The sequence below is a fragment of the Bombus bifarius genome, unplaced genomic scaffold, assembly GCF_011952205.1.
Source record: "Bombus bifarius isolate JDL3187 unplaced genomic scaffold, Bbif_JDL3187 scf7180000008058, whole genome shotgun sequence".
NCBI classification, from domain to species: domain Eukaryota; kingdom Metazoa; phylum Arthropoda; class Insecta; order Hymenoptera; family Apidae; genus Bombus; species Bombus bifarius.
Genome location: NW_022884422.1, coordinates 185,455 through 207,923, shown reverse-complemented (window position 1 = coordinate 207,923; position 22,469 = coordinate 185,455). Strand labels below are relative to the sequence as shown.

The 22,469-nt window shown below is 37.4% G+C and overlaps 1 protein-coding gene across 8 annotated transcripts in view; it reads right to left on the bottom strand.

Annotated features, from left to right (window-relative positions):
- The window catches only part of LOC117208264, a 392,468-nt gene that overhangs the window by 203,836 nt on the left and 166,163 nt on the right, over positions 1-22,469 (bottom strand). For all 8 annotated transcript variants that reach the window (XR_004487654.1, XM_033449295.1, XM_033449298.1 and 5 more), the window contains exons 3-4: positions 17,864-17,944; positions 12,068-12,290 (exon numbers count right to left, since the gene is read on the bottom strand). Coding sequence is in view for 7 of the 8 variants with exons in the window: in XM_033449295.1 (XP_033305186.1) it covers positions 12,068-12,290; positions 17,864-17,944 (304 nt within the window). In the remaining variant the exon portion in view is untranslated. The remainder of the gene's footprint in view (positions 1-12,067; positions 12,291-17,863; positions 17,945-22,469) is intronic.

Here is a 22,469-nt window from a genome sequence, read left to right as displayed (position 1 = left end):
TTTCGTTTGCAAAATAGCCACTGGCTGGTCGATAATGGGACAGAGATAACCAGGAGTACCGGGGCAAGTGTCGTCGGCTGAAGATAACATTCCTAGAGTTCAGGTAGCGCTCGTGAGTGCTGAGTTAACGTGTCAACCGGTAATGAAACGGTTACTCTCGCAATTCCAGCAAAAATGTTTCTCTTAGATCTTTCCCTTGTAAACGTCGTGAAATAATTTCAGATAGAGCAATGATTTCTGTGATATTTATACCCAAATTTTTAATCTTCAAGTTACAGTTAGTTTACCGCAGATTCTACGTTTCGTTTTCTATGCAATTGGTTCGTATTTTCCAATCTTTTTTGTTGAAATTTACGAGTTTTATTGAATTTGGAAAATTTCCCAAGGTATCATTTCTCTTCGCCGTCTTTAATTTTTTTAAATCGATATTACGAGAGTTGAAGGGTTAATAAGTGAAGCGAAACCTGTTTTTACGTTCGTAAAACTCGAATCCGAAATTTTGCAAGATATCGAAACTCCTGAAACCCAGACGTTTATTCCCTTTCACCAAAAGAGTATCGGTTTCGCCAGGAATTCAAATTCGAGGAAATTTTGAACCGAAAAAATATGAAATCATGTCAATTGCAGAAGGCATAAAGTTTAAATAAGCTGCATTCGATTACTATTATGATAGCTAAATAAAAATAAATTCACGTCGTCACAATATCTTTGTATATTATTTGTACAAATCATTATCTACCTGATAGTTTCGAGAGCTTTGAACCACGAAAGAATTATACAGTGTCCTGGTTGATAACCGTTTAGAACAAAAAATTGATGGTGATGTAAAAATCCTTGCCGGCCCTAAAATAGTCCCCTATCAGTGGAGATGCACCTGCGTATCACTGGTGTAATTATTTCTAATTAGCAGCAGCGATACGCGTGATCCTCCGATCAATTAAACTCCGGTAAAGGTGCGCGTGCCAAGCTTTTTTCTCGCGAACCTCGTGCAACCGCATTGTACACGTTAATTAACGCGCAACGCACGCTCGTATAATCGCCATGGTTTTATTCGCGACTTATCACAAACCCTTAATTAACGACGAAACTATCGGCCCAGTCGATGATCCGCCATTTAATCTGCTAGAACTACTTTTCTACCACGACGATAAGATCGAAAACCAATGGAACGTCAAAGCGAGTGTTCGAAAGTTGTAACGCCCAGAGCCGTGAGATTTCAGGCAATATTTTCGTCCCACCAGGAATTCCGCAAATACCGACGCGTTTCACCAATTTTTCACTCTCTATAGCTTTAAACAGACACTCCGAGGGAAGATACATCCCGTACACGTTTCGCCATTTATTCGAACCCTTCGATTGACTTCTTTGGAAGTTTTCAAACTGTACAAATTGAACAAAAATACGTGTAACGATTTCTTCCTCCATTCCTCTTCTCATATGACGAATGTTACATAAATTTTGTATTTTTTACTCATAGCGCTGATATATTATTGCATTCTCAGTATACGTATAATGCACGTATATTTTATGTACATGTTGAGAATTGTGGATCATAATTGCCGAAATAAAAGTAAAGGAACATTAAGGTTACACTTAGAATTCATATTAAAATAGTTTTAGATTTATTTAATAAACGATTTCCAGGATCTTCGTCGATATACACTTGCACGCGTCTCAACACTCTCTTTGTCTCACCATCTTCCATATGACACTGCCAACGGACCAGTTACATTCATCTGTTTTTCGAGACGCTGTACACACACATACTTCCATACACTCATATTCACATACGTGTGTCACTACTACGCGGCTAATCTAGTCTAGCACACAAAATTATACATATCTCAATAGTACATATATTTTATGAGAATAGCAACTTGTTTACGCTTTTACTAATATAGTTCATATTTCACATTGATATCGTAGTATTGATGACCATCATTTATTTATTTTAACGGGTACCACCGTTTGAAAAAGTGAATACAGTTAAAGATGAATAAATAGTATGCATAATAAGACGCGAAAACAGCGCTATGATATATCGCGTGACGTAAACTGTACACGATTTATAAAACAGCGAAGAGAACAGCCAAAAAGGTCAAGCCGATGAGTATACGAGCTGGCCTGACTACACATACGGGTTAATACAATCATTAACAGTAACGTTGGCTCGACATGGAGATACATGAAATAATGAGTGCCTGCTGAGGGCCCTAAGCGGGCCATTAAACTGAACTAAACTGAGGATGTCAGGGCATTCAAGATGATAATTCAGAATTTTGGAAAGAAATGACGAGTCGGATATAAGCATAGGTCATTGAACGATAGGAAGTCCGAGCGAACTTAGAACTGCGCCATAATCATAGCAAGTTCTCGAGATTAGCTTTTGAATTTTACGGGTAACGAAGCGCAAAAGCTTATGTTGAATTCTTTCCATGAAGTATATATGATCTTAACGAGATTCAAGTTAAGAACGAAGAAAAGAGGAATAAAGGATTTTAAAGACGTTAGATATTATTAAAGTTAAATGCTGTTCTGACGGTGAGAGCTTGGCGAGCATAGTGAGAGATTGGGAGCTCTGGGAGTTCTGAGAGAGAATTATATCACATCTTCTTGATTATTAACATCAATTATTTACGACGAAAACTCAGATAAAGTTTAAACTAGCATACAATATCGTATTATATTACTTTGTTGAATAGTTTCCTCTACTTTAAAATGTTGATAACATTCTAGACTGTACTTTGCTCCGAAGTATCCTTCATAGAAAAATTAATTCCATAATGAATAATTTTTTATTTCATCCTAGCCATTTAAAACTAATTCTTTCCCCGGTAATCCTTCAGATCACTAAAGAAACGATTCACGATTGTTTTTCCTTCAAGTTTTTAATTAACCTTGTGGTACCTACTTAACGGTACAAAAGCGACGTCTTCGCGGTACAATATCGTCGCGGAAAACATCGCAGACGGTACCAAAGGAAACCAGCGGACGAGTGGCAGGCCACGCTAATTGCAATAACAATAGGCCGCCGCTTTGAAACTTTCTCCTCGGCTGACCGTGTACTGAACCTTGAGGGGCTCCTAATTAGCAAGAACACGTACCGCTCGTGCAACCTCCTCATTCATAAATTCGTCCGCCATTCATGTTGAGGATCGGTGTACGAGTTCCTGAGGTCACAAGCGCGTTCGTCGATTTCTTCAGCGAGAACCACTAAATACGATCACGAATGAAATAACTCGATGAAACTGATTCGTCGAGCATGTGTATATCGTTGCTTTGCTTCTAAAAATAACGATCGTCAGCGGCTCTTAGATTTTATCGTTGATGTTTAATGGGACGCAAAAGAAATTACTGAAAAAGTGGAAAGGATCGCTAGCTTTATGAAACCGGATTTATCGAGACAAACGAATTTAGTTCTTTTGCAATTGATAATGAGTAGATTTGTTCAATTTTATACAAACTTTATTATACAAACAAGATATATTTATATATATACAACTGACAACATAGAATCTAAATTCATGTTTGCCTCATCTTCTAACTACTGTTACGTATACTTTACATATTAAATACATCCTGTGTATTTTTGCGCGTATAAATTCCCCATAAATGCATAAACAGCCGCAGTCTAATAATTAGATAACGTATATATTGATAAAATTGTTGCAAGAAGCAGAACTTTAAAACACAAATGTAAATTCTACTTTTATGACGTAAAAGAATTCCAAACCGTTCCACGTATATCTTCCAGAAATGAAAATCATATTTCGATAGACGATTTTTCCAGCTGTTGACCAGTTGGCTGTTGCGACCTCTTTAAAAATTTTGAGAAGTGTGTGTGTAATATATGTCGCCAAAAGTAAGCGATGACGAGTATACTCGTCAAAAACAACTAACTGGTTAAAGGTATAATACACTGAATTGTTTTGTAGTACGTTAACAGAACAAAGGATTTACCGTGTTTAATTAAAGAGACGAATGTTTCATTGTTATATTCCAATACCTGGACACACCACTCCCTGATATACTGAAAATTACGTGCGATTTAAACAGAAACGACGATAATTCCGTGCTATTGTACAATATCCCCCATGTCAAGTATCTTCGACATCGAAACAGACAGCAGCACTTAGCCATAGAACTTTGACACGGGGATGCAATCGTATCGACAGCGATTATTGCTCCCGTCGTTCAAGCTACGTTTTCTCCTATCCGGAACACAATATGAGAGTGTCCATCAGGAAGAGAATTTGTCCAAATTTCCGAGGGTAAATTGCTCCTCGTTTCCACCAATTCTATTCTATCGTTAAACTATTCTGTTCGACTTAACTTTGCCAAATGTGGGGGCTTTGAGAAACAGAGGAAATTATTTCATGCTATTATGACATATAATTTTTAGCACAACGATCACTCACGATCGCGAGATTAACAAGAAATATTAATAGCAAATGTTTGTTGGAAAATTTGTATACTCTGCAGTGCTTTTACTGGGAAATTTTAATAATTGTTTTCCATACTGGTCACAATATTTTTCACATAGAAATAATTCATCTTAGATTTGTCTCATTATAATTAGTTGCAGAAGTTTCAAGGCTGTAATTTATCAAGTAGTATCGATAATCAAGTAGAAATGTAAGGTAGGTATATTAACAAAGAATAGACGATCGAATTTGAAGAGGTCGTAAAGAAACGAATATCTTTCACGAAATCTGAAGCACCCAACAACAGCAATTTGTCACGTGCCATATCTTTATGTTGGTACTTATTCCTTGCTCTCTCTGTTCGCGTCTACTCTGAGCCTTTTAAAATTTTATACGTCTCGCGATAACAATGGATAAGTCCGAGGGAAATCCTTTCGATTAATGATGCCACAGATAACCTACAACTAGGGTCAACGTCACCCAGATATGGACAGTTTTACCCGGGATATCCGGATATTATCAGATCCTGGTCACTATGACCTCTTTGTGGGTGAGAATTTGTTCTAACCTAACTTTCGAATACCTTTTCTGAAACTACCTGTAGAAAAGATACGTCAGTTTCAACCTGTTATTCGAGACATCTCTCAATTGAAAATGTCTATAATCGCACGATTATAGAAACTTTGATCCTCAAGATGTAATCTTGTAATAAATCCTTGAAGTATAAATACAACGTAAGTTATTTCTAAGAGAAATGAAACGACACGTAAGAAGATAGGCGATAAATAAATTATTGTATCCAACAAATTGGTAATTTCCAGCGAGAAATTAACTCGTCTTCCCCGGTCAACAGGTTAATTACACTCATTCAATCAACGTATTCTCATGTATTTATCACGTCATATTTGAATTACTCAAAATAATTACTCGTCCTATTTAATTATTCCACCAATCAACAAAATATTTGCCTGCGCCGTGATGCTATAAAACACTTTCTAAAAAATGTATCGATTAGAACTATTACAAAATATCGCAAGGTATAAACGAAACTCTTCTATTTCGCCCGTAAACGAAGCGGTTACTTCTGCCAATGGTTCGTCATAAATAAACAAAATTTCTCTCAAGGAAGGAACCAGGCTTCTGTTTAATAGCTGACACGCTCTATGGATCGTTTCGCTTTGATCACTCGTTATTTTCCTCGTTGCTGCAGCCGGAACAGCTCTGCAGTTTCGCGCGAGGAAACATGTAAGTCACGTTACGCCTTTATTGTGCCTTCAACGATGTTACGAACATTTTACTTCTACACATTTTTCTTGTTAACACCACGAAACAAAGAACCACCGAGAAAAGTTGCATCGGCAATCAGTTATGCCTGTTTCTTCGTTGCAGAAGTAGAAGAACCACTTCTCAGTGCCTGGAAAACTTCCGTACTCGATTGCGCGAACTTTATCTCGAATTCTTTCGACGTGACCCGTCGATCCCATCGAATCACCGCCAACCATACCCTGCTAATTTCGTTTCCGGTCGATGGTAACTTCGATCAAGTTTTCGGTAAACTGGATAAAACGGACTATCCACTGTGAAGAAAAACCACTGCTCTATAATTACATGATTTGATACTGTGAATATAGACATTTTGGATATCATAGAATTGTACTTGATTTTTTTTTTTTAATGAATCTATTTATGTAACTAAGGGATCTGTGATATTTAAGTTACGTTATGAAGATTTCTCGTGGTACAAGCTAAAACTTTAAATATGTCTTAAACACAGACAAATCTGTTTAACGAAACATCTGTTTCTTGAAATCAATTTTGTTGCAAAGTCTAATTGAAAATTCGACAAGATAACTTTGGAAGATTAATTTTCGAAAATTCATTTAGTGAAAAATTATTTAATTCGTTCAACAAAATACTTTCACAGGAGTTGTGGTGTTTATAATATTTGCTCATAGATTTGTACGTATATAAGTTTAGAAGGCATATTGATTAGCTGCATGGTAATGATGTCGCAAACGCTGCTTTTTATATTCTATATTTACCTTGTAATTTACTATTACTTGTGTCATTTTCTAGTGATAAATGAATTCATGGAGGTAAGTGATTTGTTTTAAGAAATGAACATTAATCTTACGATTATGTAATGAAACTGAGAAATTGATAAAAGGAGTTCGGCTTTTGAGAGATCCATATGGGGGCTACAATGTTGGCATAAAAGCTACAGGTTTAAATTTTACAGGAAGAAATTTCAATAAACATGGAAACGTTGGGGCTGTGTCGAAAGTCCACCATGCCATGGGTACATTTTCATGAATCCTCCCCGAGGAAACCTGAACGCTCGTAGAATATGTTAATTACAGTAATCAAAGAGCGGAACTAATTGAATTGAACGAGGTAAAAAGTTTCAGGCCGAAAATTAACATAAATTAGAAGAGCTATTAAAATCTTTTTTAGCCTGTTCCTGGGGCTGCAAGCTCGACTGGCTGTTTCGTAGCTGGTCGATTGGCCGGCTCGTTATTGAACCGGCTCGTGTGTTTCCTTCCAATGTTCGCGTTTCAGTTTATTTAATTTCCTGAAAACATTTTCGCGAAAAACATCGGTCTCTGTTTCGCGAAATGGACACTTGCATTTAGGAAATTAAACCGTCTATAAATATAATAACTCGTCCCTTCCCTTTTAACATGTATCACTCGTATTTTCCAACCAAAATCACTCGGTGGGACTATTCATCGTAAAAAAGAGAATTACTCAACGAATCCGTCATTTTGTTCAACCTTAATTTCTCGCTTAAAAATATAGTTCTCGAAGTAAAAATCATCCAAAAATGTATATACGTATAATTATTTTAATTTCTTCGCTTTAGAATATTACTATTTTTTAATTCTTCTCGTCAAGAAGTATCATGCTACGATTTAAAAAAGGTCACAAATTTGACATATAATAAAACGAAGTAGTGCCTAATCTTTTAAAAATACGAAAGTCATTAGCTTGGAGCTCATGTTCGCACGCTTTCTCCAGTTTATATAGAGCCGAAAAGTCGCCGAACAGCTGTTCGACAAAAGCTACGTCACGAAATTTCACTTGCGCAACTACGCAACGCGTGCTGTGTAGAGCTCGCATAGGAACAATCAAAGTACTGTCCACTGTGATTTATAACGTCCCCACTCGATGAATAGGACCTTAATCAACTCTCCTACCGCGATTAATTATTATTCGTAACGGCGGCACACACGCGCGTGCCACCAAACCGCTAGACACGTCAATACGCATCGCGTCCAAAGGCCTCCACTTTGCTCCACCAAATTATTCATTCCTTCCACAACCTTGTTTAACCCTTATTTGCAATCTTAAATTGACATTTTCATTAGGTGTACCAGTTGAATTTGCACACGAGTAATTACTAGTTATTTATTTTACTTCTCAAAATGTACGTTTTATAATTCGTATAAATTCGTTTCTTTCTACTTTCAAGTGTATTTTATGATGTACGATTAATCACACAGGGGGAAAGTGTTATTCGAATCAGTAAACTCTATTGTATCACTAAACCACGGATTTTGCTGTAAATTCGTTTAGAATCGTGCGATATAGTAAGAGAAGGATATTAAATTTGAAAAATCTTACAATATCTTATAACGTATCACACTGTGACCGGATTAAATAAAAAGATACATGAAATACATGAAATAGACACACAGAGTGCAAAGGATTATTCGGTATAATTGCACGAGTGTTGGCGAGAGTTGGTCGAAATTCGAGTTAATGGAGGCGGCGGTAATTACGAAATAATATAAAAGTAAACTGAAAGTATTCCACGGACGCATGAATTTCAGTTGCGCCACTATTTTATCCCTATATTTTATTACCCTTTTATTTGACCGCGAGCCGCGGAGTGTTCGTAATTAAAATTAATTCGCTCGGCCGCAAAAAACCTTCGAATAATTCCAGCCGGCTAGGCTACGTGGAAACCGCGTAAAAAGTCTTTCGCCGCCGTCGTAATGCACTCATTTCCATCACGAATTTCCATGGGATCCTACGTGTAGACGAATTGAAAGAGCGTTGTACGCGACCGTTGGATTCCGCTGTGTGGAGGGTTTCGTTGAAGTCGATCAAAGAACTGATTGCTCGCGTGAAAGAAACGAATTATTTCGGCGGATTATATGAATACGAATTTATACCAAATACTTGACCAGTCGTCCTAATTACGTTCGTATCCACATTAAGCCACAACGAAACGGAATCAAGAATGAATTAATAATCTGAATAATTATACAGTTCAGTAAGTTAGGATTATTTTTACGAGCATTATCGTATCATGAAAACAAGAGATCAATCAAAGAAGCTGATAACGCTAATTAATCTTTTCTTGCTTTAAAAAAAAAAAAAAAGACTGGAATCAAATAATCGAAATTGAGTAACGTCACTAAAGTAGATACAACTACCATAATAACCACGCAAAACATGGATAGCTCTTTTAATATGGTCGTACGTGGAACTTAATAACATCGCAGCTGGTAGCTTCTAAATATCCCGAAATTAAATTTTTGTCCAACCACCCTTTAATTAAAAGGCACCCCGTCAATGGCATCAAACGAAATTGCACTTAGTTTGGTATAGAGAGAGGACCGTGCCAAAGTATTCTAGGTTCCCCTAATTTTCCCTATCGTAGTGTTAATAATAAAAGAAAGAATTCGAAGAAAGAGCGTCCAGTTGAGCGAGTGTGGCGAAGAAAGTCGACTGATTAATCGCATGCAAATGCCCTGTGACGACACCTCGAAGAAGTTTAATATGTACTTTGTCAGAAAACGTGTCCCTGGGCCTGCTAAAGGTCGAATGAACATGCTGTAAAAGGGATTTCATCATACTTTCAACCGTATCTAAAGCTGTTTTTCCGCATTACCTAACGTGAATCAATAACGTAAAGAGGCAACTAACGTTGTAAATTGTTTCTGGGCGATTAGGTGGAATGTACGGTCTATTAAGGCTGTCGCTTATTTGAAAGCATAATATATGAGCTTCTCAGAAGTCAAAATGATTAACTTTTTCTGAATTTCTCAACTTCGTTGCATAAGTATAAGATTAATATTCGATTATCAAAAACATGGATGGCTCGTTCATTACGAGAAGATATCATAAATAATAGTGAATTCTAAGGTAAATTTAAAAAACAATGTTTATATCAACATCATCGTTTTTCTGTATTTTTCAATTTATACAGTCGATTAATGTGGCTTCTAAGTAGCTCACACGAATGACATCAGACAAATGTCGATAAATTTACATTATACGTTTGAGACCAGGTCGACTTAAGTTCGTTAAAATTGACCCAATTGAAGAATCTGGTTCTCTAACTATATCAAAAGTGGATTTGTCATGTTTATTTCGTGTGCTCTTCAAATAATTAACTATAGCTTCGACATAATAACAGAATGCTACGAACGAAATATTTATTTCCTTAATGAAATCATTATTTTTTTTTAAAATCCTAACACGTTCCAAATGTTCCAGCGAAAATATACATCGTGTGAATTTCCAACTTTACTTTTTTCACAATTATGTACACAATTATAGGTTTCTAGGCTTCATCTATGGCAGAAAGTTAACAGCGCCAGAAAGAGTTTTCACACGAATTCGACAATGGGACTTCGCTTTAGCTATAATCGACCCTAAATACCGTAGAAACGAAGAAACGGGCACGGGCAAAGCGATAAGTCGTTAGAATTGCCGGCGACGAAAACGCGACACGCCGCGAAACGTCGTTAATTTCGGAATAATCGCTGCGTATCGACGCGAGCGGGTGCGAACGTTCGCTGTCGCCTGCTGCTCGCTCCAATTTAATATGGAAATCCTGCGCTACGCCCTATCGAGAAAATCAATTACGTCTAATGAATACAACATGAAGGGTTAAAGGGTTCGGCAGGAATCTGCGCGCACTTTTCCCCCGATTCGAGTGACGTTCGAACGGCGAGAAAGAACAGGGTGAAAATTTCCAGTCGAATTGCGGCGGCCGCGACAACGTTTCCAAGATCATTTGATTAAACGTGACTGTTTTTCGAACGAAGCTAAATGGTGGCGCTGGAATGAAGTCAGTTGGAAAAGTTATATAGCCAATTAATGAAATCTCAGCGCAATTTGAGGGTTAAATCACGCGTCCGATCCGTCCGAACTATTATCGTGTGAATTTTCATACTTTCTTATCGAATGGAATATGAGATAGCATCGCTTTTCTGTTAATTACGATTTTATAAAATATTGGTCGTTTCTTTTAGTATAAGATTCCCATAATATGACAGATAAGTGCAAACGTTATACCCATTACTCATTTCTAATTTTATGACTAACTTCTGGTGAGAGAGAAATTATGTCTCATTTCTGACGAGAGGAAAATTATGGCTCATAATTCTAAATACGCAGCTATATGATGCTTACAGTGGGAACGAAAGAAAAGAAGAGAAAACGTAGAAGCATATAATCAAGGAGCGGAGAAGGAATTTTAAATTTAATGAATATACCGCTTTTTTTTTAAGGCGTAGAAAGCGTAATATAATTATCGTGCGTTGTCAGTTGGAAATTAAAAGAACATTAATAATGAAAGAAAGGACAGAAGGATTTAATGCGATATTTCGACTAGAAACTAACGAACTACGTTGATTTCAGACGCGTTGGTAAGCTGTCGTTAGACGATGGTTACAGTATTTTCACACGTTACGACTTATTCCATTATGGTTACGTCTAATGAATACAACATGAAGGGTTTAAGGGTGTTCAACAAAAATCAGCGCGCGTTTCAACCCCATCAAAAACACAGCTAACTGAATTCATGGTTGAGTGGGTCGAAGAAATGCGATTTGTCAAGCTGCGAACAGCACTGGACCGCATTAAGAAACGCCGTCGCGACATCAATTAAAGATTACACAGTATTCAACCCTTTCACGAGCTGGCGGCTAATGGACTTTAAACATTAAACGAATTGTTAGCATTGCTAACGTTAATACGAACATTATCACGCGGCGACATAAAAATAAAAAAAAGTCAAATCCTAACGTAATCTTCATATGCATCTCGCCAAAAAATTCATCAAAAGGCTGCATTATTCTATTCAATTTAACAATTATAACCAGTGGCGTGCCAGATGCGTGGCTTATCTTATCCTTCGATAAATAATATAACAAGCTCAGCTGGAAAGAGTTAAAACTAACGTAGTATGGGCAAAGAAACTGTTTCGATGCATCGAAACAACTCGAGTTCTTTTCTCTTCTTGAAGCTCTTAAAATATTTGCCTCTTAACCGAGCGACAAAGGCCATTTAAACAGCTGATCCTCGCTTATTTCGAGCAGCATGTAACATACGAAGACAAATCAAAGAAACCGTTTCACAGACACGCGGACGTGCACTACAGTCTAACCAACTTCTATTTATTTAACCGAGATTCCGTCATCTTCCTTTTGTTTGCCCTTTTAAAAAGAAGTAAAAATTCGGTGGTGGTTTTCGTAAGTACTAACCAATACCGTCGTGGTTCACTCGGTTGGCCGAGTTCCCCAGTCCGAATGAGTCGTGTAAACAGTGTCTAAGCAAACGGTCGCGTGAAAAACGGGCGGGTGCAAGTTGAACGACCGATGGAAAACGAATGAGGATCCACTTACCTTCGCAGGGTCAGACTTCTCGGACTCGTCGTTGAAGGTCTGCGAGCCACGAGACATGGTGTTCCTACGGGGTGTCGTGGTGCCATCCTGCGAGGGGCGGACAAACTCGATTCTGCCACCCTCGACGACGATGTTCGGGGCTGGTGGAAAATTCTCTGCGTTACCGAGCGGATCGCAGTAGCCTAGGAGCCCGGCTTTCTCCCCGTACAGGGGGTGAATTTGTCTGCAACAGTCGGTAAAGACGCGCCACTGTTAGAGGGTTGCAAATCCAGATGGAGTTTTCAACTTAAATTCTAGAACGAGAGCTGCTACCAGAGAAGGAGCCGCAGGTTTCCGGTGAAAGTCTCCTCACGAGGAATTTAAATTGTTAGCTGAGTGGCCTGAACAATGAATCACGAGCGAATGAGCAACCAATTCGAACAAGAGATATTGTAAATTTGCACGTGAATACGGATAATTCGTACGCGGCGAGAATTTCGAGGCGAATCGAATTGATCGCGCCGAGGTGAAAGCTGCTTTTAATCGGGACATTTATCGATGAAACTGCAGGCTAACGAAATTAAAAACCGACTGGCGTTTAATCGTCCATCGGCGATGCATTCTTCTCCCCGCCGTTTTCCGATAAAACGGAACGTTCGCTTTTGCGCGTATATGATCTCCAATGATTTAATATTCCATTCGTCTCTGTCCTCGCAGAGAGTAAACGAACCGCGAAAACGCGCCAATAGCTCTAAAAGTATTCGACCAGGATTGAATCGCCAATTTAAGGGAATAAATCTGACCGCTAGCTGACTTGAGGCTCGTTGAAATTCAAATTGGTAAATGAAAATTTGCGAAGTACTTGCTTTGGAAACCAAATAGAAGATAGTAGACGATACGATTATCAATCGGGAATTTGAAATGCAAAACGATCCAATTATTGATTTTACGTACTGCGTACGCGTAATGGGGAAAAATAGCAATCCGATTCATTGGTGATATGGAAACCGTATTCACTAGCTCGCGAAAGTATTTAAACACTTGTTATAGAAAGCTTCTATGAATATATTGTGCCTGTTTGTCGCTCACTAGCATCGTATTGCGACACGACTGCCATTATTACATTGGTTTTCAAATCAATCTAAAGATGTATACAGAAATTACAAGATATTTATTGCAAACGTATATTTAATAAAAAAATTAATATACAGTATGAATAGTTATCTTAAAACAAAGTAATAGTAAAGCGTTAAATATGATCCCATTGAATATTAAGGTTTATTAATATAGTGTATCGTTAGCTATTTCAACATTTTGATGATCTTTATAAAATATATTATACTTGAATTTGAATATCTTGTAATTTCTAAATGTATCTCCAAATTGGTTTTAAACTTCACCGATATAATCATGACAATCTTAAAGCAAGGCTAATTAAATTTTGGAATACGTTCCGTAGAATACGCATAATATATAAAAATAAATAAATAGTATCTACAAACTTAGAATACTTTCGTGAGACCGTGTACGTAGGTAGAATTAATTAACAGAATTAGTTCATATAAAATAAAAACGATGTTGACAATATAGTGGTTGTAGAACCTCGATTACGTGGGGAAGGTTTCTTGATGCGGTCGCGACGACGATTAAAACCGCTGCCGTTCTGGTCGATGAGATAAAAACTACGGGGAGGAAATTACATTACCGCTAGTTGAATTTTCACGGCAGACGCTCACGGCACATCACGACTAAAAGGACAGTGCATACGCAATTCTCGCTTTTTCTGCCTTTTGTAACGTGAGCTCGACCGAGTAAAAATGTTTCGCAACTTTGGGTCTAACGTTGCGCCGGCGCGACGATGCACGCGATACTTTACTGAATTAACGCATAACGTCTTTCTTGCGAGCGAATGAGTTTCATTAGCAACGGGTTTCGTAACATTTTTGTAACTGGCATTTGCGCTCGTGTCAGTGAACTCATTTAATTTTCCTGTTTATTTCATTGAAATCACAGCTTCGCAAAGAATTGTGAATCAGCATTGAATTTATTATACAGAGCGAAAAATTTCTTACGGCCAAGCTATTTCAACATGTCCTTTAAGTACCTGTAAATAAGAAGATGTTGTATGAACATTAATCGTTTGAAGTTTTTACAAATTGTAATAAAAATGCGATACATAAAGAAAACAATACTCTTGAAAACCAACTGATTTTATCCATTAGATTTTTATTTGTAAGGAATTTTGAAATTCTTATTTGTAAGCCATATTGAATAAGAATTTATACTTGTGGTTAACTAATAAAAAGGATCGATTTATCCATTGAAATGGGACAGGATGAAATTTGTACAATAATAAAATCAATAAATTCGTGCATCTTATATAACCATGTTATTCTTGTTTTAACAAAAAATGGTGAAGATTTTGAAGAAGCGATTATTAAGCAATTCTCATCTTGCACCATAGAAACCTCAAGTTACCGTCCTCTTTATACTTCATATTTTTGTTATAACATTTTAATAAATTTATACTCACAAAACACACTAGAAAAGGAAACTCAAAGTTTGACTAGAAGAAGCAGGGAATGCGTATATTAAATTTTCCGGGTTAAACTTGTGTAACAGGTTAATTTGTTAAGGCATCAAACTTAAGTAGGGTCGCATTTTTTAATCAGGTAAAGCGTACCAATTCGTGTACTTTAGAGATTGAGGTCAAGTTGGACCTGTTCCATGAGTTACGTAACTAGCACTTCACTCTATTGCATTGCAGCTGAGAAAAAGTTTAAAGTTGTGAGCACTTATGTGTCAATGTGTCGTCAAATGAAACATGCACCGCTGCTTTTTTATTAAGTATCAAGTTCATTCTATTTCTATTTTTATTTTTATTTTTTTTAATAACGAATCCAATCTTGTCGATTTAATTTTTAAATTATTTCCAGCGTTTCCTATGGAAAGCTTTTTAACAGTGAACGACGGCCTAATTCTCACGGATGCGATTGTAATATATTGTAGAACACTCTGACATCACGTAATGCATTACACCAGTTTTATACATGCATTTCAATGCAACGCGCGGTTATTGAGCAACCGGAAAACTGACCGACTTAACCACGCAACTTAAACGCTGACAAAGCCATTTGGTTGATTATTCGTTCACGCTTGGCGCCGATTATGCGAGGAGTGCATTTGCGTATCAACGAAAGTAATCTTACGAAGGCTCAACTTTGATACAATTACAAAGAGATCGACTAATAGCACATCCATTTTCACACGTTTATCGGACGCCACTCTATAGAAACTTACGTCTTACGTCTATTAAAAACGTTTTACTATTGTGACAACAATAGTAACTGACAGACCGAGACTTTGACATTATGCTATTAAGCGTATTAAAACATGTATTGATATATCTCTAGCATGTACACGACATGTACATACTATACTTTCAAAGAAAATTAAAGTCCATTATCGAATTTCACGTTATTTGAAAGGCGCATTTATGAAATGATTTATTAATAAAGTCACAATAACAGGAGAAGACGAAATATTTATGGAAATCTGAAAAAGCAGAAAAACCGTGCACCGACATAACATGAAATCGTAATTTCGTGGACGAGAGAATGAGTAATCGGTTTATCGTAGATTCATGGATGTTTCAAGAGAACATAAAACCAATAGCATTCTCTGCACACAAACCACATTATTATGTTTTAATAAAAAAAAGAAAGATACACCAAGGATATTGGTTTTTAAGAAGCGTATAAAGTGACCTTTTATCATTTACGTTGAATCATCGTAAAAGTTTCCATCGAATTTGAACTGACGTGAAATTGAACGCGATAAAGCGCAGTGCCGATTTCAGATTGTAATAGAGCCACGAAAAGTTGAAGAAATCCCATAAATTTTACGTTTATTACTCGAGATGAAGAGTATTTTTATGATATTCGTTTATTCGAACTCAAATAATCATTTATATCTGCCAAGATTTGATCGAAATGTTCATCCAATAGCAAATATTTATGTCACGTTCCAATTTCTGAAATATTTAATAATAGCTTGAATACAATGAAAAATGTGTTTGCGCTGAGAAATTTTTCGATAAAAAGAACGGCACGACGTTTTAATATTCCAAAGAAGAATGAAATTTTTCAATTTACAATATCGTACTGATATTCGACGAAGCTATTTTACAACTGACCTGTTAGCACTAGGTCAGCTGAATTGATGAACAGAAATAGCACTGCAAGTTATGCGAACAATGCAACCACGCGAAACGATCGTGCAAATATTTCGAGGAGAATTTCGAGGGTAATGCTCAGGCGTACACGATCCATTGGATTGTTAACTGGCTACTGGCCGACCAAAATTTGCAAGCGAAACTGAGCCATTTTGGTAAACTTCGAACATTAATCGTCTGGAATAAGATTTACAGCAGAGAGTGATTTTCTAACGTATGTTTCACTTTGCCCACGACAAAAATGAAATGCATTAATAACAAACAAATTTTTAAATTATACATGCATATCTGAATAAAAAATTCCTTATCGTCGCTTGAATTTCACAAATAAATTTCCAAACTTTTATATGAAAAAGAGAAACCTCCTTAAATAAGAATCAATATTAAAACTTAACTAATACATTGCGACTCTAGTTACGAAACAAGTTTTACTATTCTTTTTCTCCGCAGAATAATCCATACGCTATTGAAAACCAGCAACATATTTTAATTAGACGGTGGAACGAGTTGCCCTCTAATTATGACTGCTTTCGAGTCTCTCGCGTCTCGTCGTTTTCATATTCCCGCCATGGAATTTTCCTTTCCTTTCTTTCTATATTCTTTTTCTTTTTTACTGCTCTCTCGCTGCGCTCACGGGCAAAGCGAAACACACATGAGCGAGGAAAAAGAGAAGAAGAGCGAGAAAACAAAGGAAAGCTACGTGGATGCTTGATAATAAGTGGTTTAGCCGGGAAATGCGATAGGGTGAATCTCTCTCTCTCTCTCTCTCATCAGGTGGCGAACAAGAGTTCACGGGGGTTCGATTCCGCCGTAGTTGACAGAGCCAAGGGCTCGAAATATCACATGTCGACGAGGAAATAAAATAGGCGTTTCAGTGTGCACGGCGAATGGTTTATTGTTGCCAGGCTTATCGAACGTCAAGCCTTCGTCGAGGGGTGAATCTCGGTGGGTAGAGGATGAAATGTACCAGCACGGTTAAAAATAGAATTTCCTGAGTACGCTTCAGGAACTACGGTTTATTAGCACTTCGAACGCAAATACGATGAAATTAAATCGGCAAAGAACCAGTTGCCTTTTAACTAATTGAATTAATATAATTACGAAGCTTCCGCCGTTGTTCGATACGAATTTTCAATTGAATCCTATGTATTCCAGAGAATAATAATTCATAATGATAATATGATTGTAGTAAATTAATCCGACAAATGTTATCAACAGCATCGAAGTCACTTAGGACATGACTTTTGTATTATTTCTGAATTGCGCTCTCTTGAAAATGAACACACCTGGCTGAACACGGAATACGTTATGTATAGATTACGAACATAATCTTTTAAATTACTTTTATGAATTATATACCAAGAGCACAGTTCCGATTGATATAGATACATCATAGCCTCTCCTTAATGTAGGTCGAAGCCCTTCAGGAAGATGAACAGCCCCGACCGTGAGAAACGGAGTCCTTCGACACTGCCTGGCCAAGTTTTCCAATTAACCCGTGTTTATTACGCGGGAAATCGAGGTCGAGGTTTTTCATTCGCTTTCAAAGGGTGAAAAAAGGCTGCAATCGCAAAGTAGCTTACCTGGGCGATGGTATGGGACGAGGCTTATCAAGCGCCAGATCCGAGCTCAGGGGCGAATCAGGTCCGCGGACGCTGGAAGCCCTAGGCAAACAGAATTATCGTTAGCTCGATTGCTATTCGGAAGCCAATAACGTATAAAGAAGGCTGTATCTTACGTTTGCCTTTATGGAGGTCGATGTCCAGCAAATAGTGCATATATATGTATATATAAGTATCCATATTATCATCACACACACATACTTCAGATTAACTTACAATATAGTATCTAACCCTATAAGAGAAACATTATTACAAACTATAATATCTGTAAACAATGTACAAAGCTTTAAAGCAATTTGACGAGAACTGTCTCGTTACTGAATTTCACGGAATCGTGCAGTAGGTACGCGGTATGCTTTGCAAAATATTACTCGATTTATGTACAGGGGAAATGCTAATCTAACCTACAATTTCACAACAGCTATGTTCTCGCAGAACTTCACGGGATAGAACAATCGGTATATGGTGTATTTTGCAATATACATATTAATCGATTTATGTATAGGAGAAATGCCAATCTAACTTACAATTTCACAACAGCTGGTGTCGCTGCAGAACTTTACGGGATACAGCAATCGACGCATGGTGTGCTTTGCAGCATACATATTAATTGATTTGTGTGTAGGGGAAATGCCAATCTAACGTACAGTTCGAGAACAGCTGTTTAGTTGCGGAACTTTACGGGTTAGAACAATCGATACCTGATGAGCTTTGCGGCATATTAATCAATTTGTGTGTAGATGAGATGTCAATATAACCTACAATGTTACCTACACAAACACCGTATAAAATTTTGAAGTACTTTCACGATGACTGTGTTGTTACCAAAGCTCACAAGATCGAACAATCAATTTACAATGTACTTTTAATGTGTTAATTAACTAACACGTTATGTAGGAGATGTATTATTCACGAGTTCCTATTTTCACGAGTTGAAATTTTCTGTCACTGTCCACAAACTATGGCGACGTATTAATTGCGAATTAGATCGACGCATGCGCGCACCCTCCAAGTTACGCGCCAGGACAGTAAAAGCGCGCGCAGGCGCGCGGATTTTGAAAGATCTATAATCGATATCACAGTTACACGACGTACATAATCAAAGTTTCTAACCATTATGGAATATTTATAGAAAGACCTTCTTTATTACTGGTATCGATCCTTATAATTATGAATAGCACAGGATGGACGATGTATGATTTAAGACACGCATTTACGTAATTCTGCGGCGTTTAAAATTCCCTCGAGCTCTCGACTTATTAAATCATCGTTCGAACTGCTATAATTACGCTATGAAAATAAAGTGTCCGGGATCGATCGTAAATTACACGGTATGCGGTTTAAATTATTGGAAAATGGGTATCTCTCCGGTAGACGGGTCAAACGATTATTCTGAGAATAAGCTTTACAGGATATTCACCCTTCTGTGTGGCGTTACGTGTCGACGTCGTTACCATACATACGCAAGTACTTACGTACAGTGTCGTGGTTATTCAGACGCAACGAAGCATCATCAGAATCGTCTCGTGAATTTCTTTTTATGACAACGCACGCACGTAATTTGTTGCACTTGCGTAACACCCGAGAACCTCGTCCACACTTTTACGGATCGTATGCTTTTAAATAATTTTGAATACATAAAACAGCTCCCGTATCGAAGTTAAAATATAAAATTCATTTTCGCGGACCATACCCTACCCGCTATAGATCTATTTTCATTGCCCTTATCTCGATCAGCGATACTGAAAAAACGACGTTCGATTCGAACGAATTACGATTACATAATCACGATTCAATATGCGTTTCTCCCCATTACGATATTTATATCTTCGTTCCCGGTATATGACAAGGCCCGATATCATGAACTCGCCTTTCGTGAGAACGTGCCGTAACTCAACTTCTGGCGCCCGACTGCGTGACATAAATTAATAAGTTGGACGAATAAACGCGACAGCCTCGGATACTTTACGCGCAATCGTAGAATTGATGCTTTTCGTTTTACGACAGACATCCCGGATGCAAAGGCGATCGCGTGATCGTACCGATAAGTATGTTGCAGAAATTCGCGGTGATCGTTTCGCCGATTCGGCCTTAACGTTAGGATTATGTAACGATATCGTCTTATTTCGTAGCCGAACTTTTCAATTGATTCATTTATACGCATAAACACTCTATTTCCTTTTGATTCGTAAGTAGCTTCGCGTGTTCGCTTCATTGTGTAGTTCGATATCTTAATAGGCTATTTTGCGTGAAAAAGATAGTTACAAACGAACTTAGTTGAATAGAGGAACTTTCTAATGCCGTGATTAATGCGTGGTTTTAAGCAGCCTAGACCCAGGCTAAGAAGTTTGGCGTGATTGACCGATACTCCAAGCCATAGTTCCGCTATCTCATCCCTAAATCCACTTAAAACTACACTCAACGCTGGTAATTATTCCCCGCTGTCGCAAGAGAGCCATAGAGCTTCCACCAACTTAAAAGCTGTGATTAATCACTATTTCAACTTGGAACGAACGTTTTTTGCAGAACATCTTACACTCGGAAAACCCGTCGAGTATTTTATACTTTTTAGACTGCAAACCGCGTTAAATCTATTCACGCGGAAGCGATACATTCTCCACCGTTTTATCGCTGTTCGATGGACATTTCACCAAAATTGTATTGTGAGAAGTCGATTTAAAATCCTATACCCTCGTTGCTACTTTCGATCAATACTTTATGCAATAATAAAAGGATACAAGTTGTTACACAATCTCTGTTATAGAAGATAATAGTAATCAGTAAATACTGTACCGTAAGGATATTATCTTATAAGCGATTCGATGGTTATATTTGCTATATCCAATCTTCTTCCTTTTCCCTCAACTCACTGTAACAAGATTTGCCGGACGAAGACAATCGCGACTACGAGATTCCTTTCTCAGTTTCAAACTGCTTGGGCAGTTATTTCCCTGATTAATGCCCCGACGAGAGTAAATATATTTCAACATAATGAAAGAGAAAGAGGATACTCCAAGTGGATTTCCAGTCGGTAGAAACGTGCAATTACGAGGTTCTGGCTAATTAATAATAATCATCTGCGGATCGCTCCTCGTGATAAAGCCTGTATATTATCACGGGTTCCAACTGAACCAGTCGTTTGTAATTACGTCTGTCTTTGGAAGTGGCGATCCAGACTCACGGTTAACACGTATTTATCTCAATTAAAATACCGGCTCCTCTGAAAACGTCTACGATTGCTTGTACACAGTTAGACCATCGTTAATCAATTAAAAAGTGAACCGCGCACAGGATGTCTGTAATTAGACCTATTCGATTGATTTCACGAGTACGTAAGAACTCGTTTCTTTGTACGATACACCTATCATCTGTCTAAACATTTTCTGTCGTTTGTTTCGTTAATACACTACCTAGAGAATTCCTCCTTTCAAACGAATCTGGAAGCAGAATCGATCTGTCAACCTTAGTTTTTGAAAAACATGATTTTATTCTAAAAAAAAAAAATATATATATATATAATTTTGGATGGAAAATTAAGAATATCAAGATAATTTAATTTACTTTTCAGTCGCAGAACAGTTGGAAATTGCTGCGTGTTATTTGGAACATAAAACAAAATAAAGAATCTAAAATTACCCGTAAGAGATATTGTTCCATACGTTTGTATAAAAAAGTAATTAGCAACAATTTCGTTGACAAACATTTTGAAGGCTGAAACGCTGTTCTCCACTATTTCACATATTTCTGTTTATTTAATTCAAACCAAATACAGGTCCAATCAATAACGAAAATGAATGAATAATGCATTTGAGTTAAACGAAAAATCAATAGCTTTCATTAAAAGTTAATAACAGCAGGAAAAGCGAGACTATTGGAACGAGAAAGAAAACGCGTAGGACATGGACGAAAAATGCTCGTGTAAAAGAATGGCACGGCTTCGTTCAGTGGCCGTATAATTGGCAAAAAGGGCTTTGTATTTTGGAACTTTCATTCACTTGATAGATTCGCGCGCGACTTCATTATTTCTGCGTTGCTTATCGAGAGCATCGAACGCCTATCGAGATTTTAATTTTCAGGACGAGATGTGCACGCTGCTGCTCTGCTAGAAGTAACGAAAAACGGATCGATCCGGCGAGTACGTCGACTGAACGTGAATTTCCATGATAATGCGTTTCAACGAAAAGTCTTCTAATTAATTTAACAATTTACGGAGAGAATTTATCGCGCGCGTTTCACGGTAAAGCACACGGTTATATCGCGTTGATATGGCGAAACAGACACGTTCTGTAAAATATGCTGTACCATTCTTGCTGGAAATTCGTCTGAATTACATGATAAACACGTTTTATCTCGGAAAACATATCTGAATTTATCGTTTTATAAACAGGAAGGATTATTCATCGTTTTTTCTATTTAACTCGTGATGATCGCACTTAGTGAAAAAATCATTATCTGACTGTTATCTTTATTAATTAAGCTAATATTTATTATGCTTTGGCAAACGTTAATATGTGTATAGGATTATTCATGCGACTGTTTCAGGTTATAATAATAGCAGAAAAACATC